At 66.4% G+C, this 6,575-nt stretch overlaps 1 protein-coding gene across 1 annotated transcript in view; it reads left to right on the top strand.

Moving 5' to 3' along the window:
* Positions 1-1,747: 1,747 nt before the first annotated feature.
* Positions 1,748-6,575, top strand: part of MNEG_9237 (hypothetical protein) — a gene marked incomplete at both ends in the record, with an annotated part of 10,333 nt that continues 5,505 nt past the window's right edge. The window contains 11 exons of the mRNA XM_014042291.1: positions 1,748-1,771; positions 2,060-2,288; positions 2,660-2,739; positions 3,081-3,289; positions 3,630-3,740; positions 3,923-4,004; positions 4,299-4,555; positions 4,877-4,946; positions 5,361-5,462; positions 5,685-5,861; positions 6,237-6,410. Coding sequence (XP_013897745.1) covers positions 1,748-1,771; positions 2,060-2,288; positions 2,660-2,739; positions 3,081-3,289; positions 3,630-3,740; positions 3,923-4,004; positions 4,299-4,555; positions 4,877-4,946; positions 5,361-5,462; positions 5,685-5,861; positions 6,237-6,410 — 1,515 coding nt within the window. The remainder of the gene's footprint in view (positions 1,772-2,059; positions 2,289-2,659; positions 2,740-3,080; positions 3,290-3,629; positions 3,741-3,922; positions 4,005-4,298; positions 4,556-4,876; positions 4,947-5,360; positions 5,463-5,684; positions 5,862-6,236; positions 6,411-6,575) is intronic.

Here is a 6,575-nt window from a genome sequence, read left to right as displayed (position 1 = left end):
GCCGGGCGCCGCAGGCCCCACCCGTCGGCGCCCAACAGCATTTTCTACCGCATCGCGGCGGCGCCGATTGATTACATCCGCGACAGGTTCAGGTTCGGCAACGCGACGGCCGCGCTCTGAGCATCCAACAGCATCAAAGGTATTGAGCGCACAAGCGCTCGCGCCCGTGCCCGTGGCGTGGCCGGGGCCGCGGCGCACAGGTCGCGGTAGGCAGCGGGCATGCACAGTGCGAGGTAACCGCCCCTCTAGACCCTCCGGATGATCTCGCGTTTAGCTGCAAATCAGGTTTTCCTTCTCTTCTGATTTGGGCGGGCGCGCCAAGTTCATTGCGCGCCGATGCCCGCGTGCATCACCAGCCAGGTCGGCTCGACGCCGCGCCGCCGTCCGCCTGCTCACAGCTCTGCACAAAAAGAGAGCACATGCAGCCTCACTGGACCAAAGAGGTTTTGCTGGTGCGAGGCGGTGTTTGCCGCACGGGCGTGGGCAGGCGCGGGCGAGGGTATGTGTTACAGACGCTGCTCGTGCGCCTAAGCGCGGGGTCCCGCACCCCAGTCGCGCCTGTGGGGCGCCGTGCCATGCACAACTCCCGCATGACGCTGTTATTCCTGCTCCAGCCGCATTGCAATCTGCGACCGCGGGTCCTATTAGTCAAGTCAGCAGCTTCGCCATCCATAACAGCCTCTCAAATCGCAGCAGTACCGTACTGCGAATGCATGCAAGATATGGATTGTAGTCGTGAGTTTGCCCTCACTAAGGTATTTGATAACATGATATCATGCTGGCAACAATTGACTGCTTTGGTGCTGTTTTTGGTCGGCGGGAACAGCTTCTTGCTGAGGAAGGCTTGACGCCGGCCACCAGCTGTGTTGACGGAGCGAGCGGACGCCTTTGGGCGCGTGGCGGCGTGCACGCGTGCACGTGCACGCCATTTTGCAGGGCAGAATGGGCTCTTGTCCGGGACTGGGCCAGCATCCCCACGCCACGTCATCACAAGGCTCAGCAATCCCTTGAACACGCGCATGTGGGCGGATAGGGCCGCATCCGAACTTATACCCTGATTTTTCTATGTACATACGCCAGCGATTGGTGCCTGCCTGGGCATACGCGGCGTGGAGTGCGCCCCAGATCGATGCAGAGACCCCACGGCCAGTCCACCACAAGCAGAAGAGTGGGCCGCGCCCCACTTGGCGAGGTCGGGTCCTACAGGTCAGGCAAGAGGCAATCACTTATGTAACACACAACGCAAGTTGAGTTTTCCAATGCCGTCTTAGCCCGCACAGCACTAAAGGCGCTCGGTGCATGGGTTGACCGGTAGTGCAGCCGGGGATGTGCGTGCTCCGAGAGCGAATGTCCTTGTATTGTGCCCGCAAGTAATTGGATCTTTTCATGCCCTCGTCTCAAACCAGTGTAGCCCACGCATGGAGCTTTTCAGCATGATCACCTGATCGAGTCGGGTGAGTTTGCATCGATTTTGCCGGCAAGCATCGATTTCAATAACCCGCTTGGTCCTTTCATCTTTCTGGTGATTACGGTCAGCATCTAATAGAAGTGGCCGATTGGCGGCCTCGTCGCGAGCACTCGAGGCTCGCCCGTCATGGCAATGACGCTGTTATCACAGATGCAGCTGTTCGGGACGCGGTTTGGCACGCTGAAGCGCATGCAGCGGCCTAGGGCGCTCGCCATTGCGAGGCCCGGCCGTGCATCCCAGTCGGCGATGAGGAGGAAGCCCGTAGCTTGGAGGGCGGCAATGCAGGAAGCCCCGCCCACCGATGTGAGATTTGATTGGTGCAGGCCCAGCATTGCTTCGCGACGACGGCGCTCGCCGCTGACGTCCGCAGCAGCGGCGCCGCCCGCTGCGCCCCAGGCTCGCGCTGACGGCTATCCTTTACATGCAATGCCGACCGCGTTGGCGCCACCAGCGGCGCCTCCCCTGCATGATGCTGCCCCGCGGTGGTCGGCCACTCTCTGGGACGGCTCTCCGCCGGCCGTCCCCCCCCCCCCCTGATGTCAACATCTGCATGCACACGCACGCGCATGTCTTTGCGATGCATGGCGCCAGGAGGGCGACGAGGGCGAGGAGGTCGATTACTACGACGGAGAGTACTACGACGAGGAAGGCGAGGAGGCGCAGGAGATCGACTTCAGCCTGCCCTTCCCCGCAGAGATCCCCATGGAGGGCAACACTAAGCTCCTGTCCAGCATCCCGCTGCCGCTATACTATCCGCTCGTCGCGGGCGCGGCGGCGGCGGCGGCGTTTGTGGGGCTGGCGGCCGGCAAGGGCGCGCCGGGTGAGACAGGGGGCCGGCGGGCGGCGGGCGGCGGCGGTTTGCGGGATGCGGGGGTTGCCCCGATTGGATGGGCCTGTCGTAGGGCTGCGGCGGCGGCAGCGGGGCGGAGCAGTCCTGCGTTATACGTGATATTGTCCCATGCAACGCAGGCCAGGCAGTGGCTTGGCAGCGGGTCAAGGTCGCAAGGCCGCGCGCCGGCGCCCCAGGCCCCAGCTGCCGCCGACGGGCGGTGTCTGTCGGCGCTGCATCAGCATCAGACATCAGCACCTAAACCGGCGCCACCTCAAACTAAATAAAAAAGCCCTGACCCCGACCCCCTGAGGAGCCCTCCCCTCCTCTCCCCTCGCCACCGCCACTTCCTCCGCCCTCAGTTTCCCCCCAGAGCAGGGACGCTGTCGCCTACACCACCGCGGCGGTCTGCGCCGGGGCTGTGCTGTACGGCGGCGCTCAGGTGCGCAGGTGCCGGCTGCCGGCCGATGGAGCGATGAGCGGGAAAAGCAGTCTCTTAGGCCGCCATGGGTTACAGCGGCCGCGAGAGCGGCCGCAGGCGTCGGCGTATAGTGGCGCTAGGCAGCGGCGAGCGGGCAGCGCACAGCAGGGGTTGTTGGGGCAGGGCGCGCGCGGCGGCGGCACCGAGCGGCTGCCCTCGGCGGCGTCGCTGCCCCAGGGGCGTCCCGGCCGCTCAGGGAGCCGCGTCCGGGCCGACCCGCAGCTCGAGTGATTTTTTCCACATCGCATTATTGCGAGCGCCTCTTACGTGGCTGTTTGGATATGTTATGCCGCCGGAAACAGGCCAAGAAGGTGCGCGACAGGGCGGCGGTGGTGGACCTCTTCAACCTCCTGGTGTACATGGACGAGCCCTCGGCGCTGACGCCCGATGATGTCAGCGCAGTGGGCGCGAAGTACGGCGTGAACATGCGGCGCGACCAGCTGGAGGGCCTGGTGCAGATCTTCGGGCAGTACCTGGAGGGAGTGGTGCCAAAGGGCGACGCGCCGCTGCGGTGAGCGCGCGCGGCCGCCGCTTTCGAGACCGTGTGTGTGCGTCGTTCCAGGCGTTTCAGCCGTGTGTGCTGTCGCGCGGAAGGGGGCTGTGCCAAATCGCGCCGCGCCGCTGCTGTCAGCGGGTCATGGCTGAGGATGAATGGAGTTTGTGTGAGTTGCTCTGGTCGGAGCCTGGGGCGCCGCCCAGCCGTGCTGTCAGCTCCGCAAGCGAGCTTGCGCGTGAAGCCTGGTGTGCAGCAGTGGGGCTGCGGGCAGCCTGGCTGTAGCAGTGGGGCTGCGGGCAGCCTGGCTGTGCTGCGTGCGTGGGTGTTCCCTGCACGGCCTGCTGCCGAGCGCCAGGCGGCGGCCAGGCGGCCTGGCAGCGGCGGCCTGGGGCATGGGGCCCCCGGCCTCCAGGGCAGACTCGGCCCCGGGAACATGGCACGCCGCCGCCGCAGCGGGGAGGGCCGGGTAAGCGAAGACGGAGGAGTGGCTGGCGCCTCAAAAGTCATTGGCAGAGGGCGGGTGGGGCGCGCCGCCGACCCGGTTCGGGACCGCGCCCCCCTTTCCACACGGGAGCGCCCCCTCTGGCTCCTTGCCTCATCACATCTCATCTGATCTCTCGCACCCCCTGACCCCTGGTCTTCCGGCAGCGGCGACGAGGCGAGCAAGATCCTGGCCTTTAAGGACGCCCTCAGTCTGACTGATGAGGAGGCAGCGCCGGCCTTCATTGAGGTGGGTGGGGCTGCGGGTCGGTCCGCGTGAGACGGTCCGAGTGACAATGGAAGTCATAGGTCGTCCATGGCAGACGACTGTCCAGGCCGGCGGCGCCCACGGCGCTCGTCTCTTGCCAGCACCGACCCCCGGGGCTCGCCACAACGGACCGCCGGGGCCGGCCCACGGCGCGCACCTGGCCGCGTGCAGCCCCCGCTGGCCCCCCTTCCCTCGACCCCTTCAACCCACGTTTCCGCGCGACTGCTCATCACGACCCCCCCGCCGCTCCCACGGCCGCCCCCCGCCTTCCCGCAGGTTGGCCGCCGCCTCAGCCGCGCCGGCTTCGAGATCCAGGGGCGCCAGGCCCAGTTTGAGCAGCGCAAGGCGTTCCAGCGGCTCATCTACCTTTCATATGCGGCCCTGGGGGACCAAAAGGCGGGGACCCTGCTGCCCTGGGGGGCCGAGTTCGGGCTTAATGATGCCCAGCTGTTTGTGGCGCGGCGGGACAACGCGCGGGCGGTGTTTGGGCAGCACCTGCTGGAGAGCTATGGCGGGGACCTGCCGGCGGACGCGTGAGTGGTTGAGTCGTGGTTGTGTGTGTGTGTGTGTGTGAGAATGTGTGTGTGTGTTCTTTGTATGTGTGCTTGGTTTGATCGTGTGATTTGCGGTGTGTGTTTGCATGTGTATATGGTGGCGCGTGCTTCCGTGTTTGCAAGCGCATGCAAGTTAACTTGTCACCAGAGCCAAGAACGAACTGTTTTTGTCCGAACGCGTCTTGCAGCCGCACATGTGACGCATGCACACGTCACACGCCTGTTGCCACGACCACTTGCCCCCCTCCTGGCACTGACGCACTCGCCATCGCAACCCGACCCCCGCTTCACTGGCTCTAGTGACGCGCTGCGCGCTCTGAGGGAGTTCCAGGGGACCGTGAAGTTGCTGGATGACGTGGCGGAGGACTCGGTGGGCGGGAATTTCGACGATTCGATTGTCAAATTGGGATTCTCCGGACCCGGGCCGGGACGCTTTCAAAGCGCGTGGCGCCGCAAGGCGGCAGGGCCTGTGCGGGGGCTCGCTACCCCTCGCGGCCGAAGCCAGCGGTGGCTGCGACGGAGGGGGCGGCAGGACCGTCGGCCACGCCGCCGCGAGGCGGGCGGGCGGGTCAGCCCGTCGCGACCCCCACGCTCTCGAGCCCCAATTGTCGCGAGACGGTGTATTGATTAGGCTGAGGGGTGTGTCGTCTTGTTGATGGGAGGGGCCGCACATGTATGTATGTGGATCACATGTTTATGCCATGGGGGACGAAGATTGCCCAAGGACCTCGTGCGATCCGCCGCTTTGACCGCCGTGCGCGCCCTCCTTTGACCGCCGCGCCAGGTGCGCGCCGCCGCGCGGTCGCATGTGGAGCGCCAGCTGGCGGCGGCGCTGGAGCAGCTGCGGGCGCCCATCAGCACGCGCGACGTCGGGCGCGTGGTGGAGGTGCGCGCGCGCGCGCACACACACGCACAAACTCACACGCGCGCGCACGCGCACACGCGCGCGCGCCTCGCGCCGCCGCCCGGCGCCGCCGGTCCCTACTCGCCCCCCCTGGGTTGCCGCGCGCGCACCCGCACCCACCACCCCGCGCCACGTCCGGGCGCCGCCGGCCCGACCACAACCGCCCATAAACAGCCCCAAAACCCGCCCAAAAACAACCCACAGGAGGTGCATGCTATTCTTGACTACAGCCGGCGGCTGCAGGCGCTGGCTGGGGAGGAGGGCCTGGTGCCTGGCGTGGGCGCACCGTCGCTGGCGGGCGGCGCGTGGGTGGAGGGGCTGCGGCGGCGGGACGTGAAGGATCTGTACCGGGCGTACTGCGAGGAGCGCACTGGCAAGGAGGTGGGGGGGAGGGCGGGTTGATGGATGCGCCTGGTTCGGCTGTGTTTTCTGGAGAAGGGCGTCGCTTGTTTTAGCGGCGCTCTGGCCGGGGTTGAGGGGCAGGCGCGGCTGCAGTTGAAGCGTGCAGGGGGAGTGTCGCGGCGCGCGGCCGCGGCCCCAGTATCATGGCCCCCCCATCCATGTTTGCCAGTGCAGACAGTGGTGCAGCCCCACACCCCCATGGCACAGCGCCCCCCCCCCTCCTTCCCGGGGGGGGCGACCCCCCCCATCACATCCACAGAAATGGAGCACGTGCTTCTGCATCATGAACCATCACAACACGCGACAACACATCATCAGAGCACCCCCCCCACCCCCTGGCCCCGCAAACTCCAGGGCGCCTTCACCCCCGAGATCGAGGCCGACCTCAAGGATCTCTCGCAGATCTTCACCCTGGCCCCCAAGGAGGCCGCAGATCTGAGGGCCGAGGTGGCGGCGGGGCTGTACCGGCGACTGCTCAAGGACGAGGTCACGTCGAAGCGCATAGACGCGGCCGCGTCGCCGGCGCAGGTGATTGCGTGCGGATTTTTGTGCCAAGTCGGATGGGAAGTTGTGTGTATGATTGTGGGTGGTCATGTGTGTGGTTGTGTGTACGGGTTTGTGTGAAAGGGGGGGTGGAAGGGGGAGGGCCAGGGGGGGGGGGGCTGTGCTCGGGTTGCATCATCACGCCCGGGG

Source organism: Monoraphidium neglectum (genome assembly GCF_000611645.1).
Source record: "Monoraphidium neglectum strain SAG 48.87 unplaced genomic scaffold scaffold01866, whole genome shotgun sequence".
In the NCBI taxonomy this organism is placed as follows: Eukaryota; Viridiplantae; Chlorophyta; class Chlorophyceae; order Sphaeropleales; family Selenastraceae; genus Monoraphidium; species Monoraphidium neglectum.
This window is presented reverse-complemented; position numbering and strand designations above follow the sequence as displayed.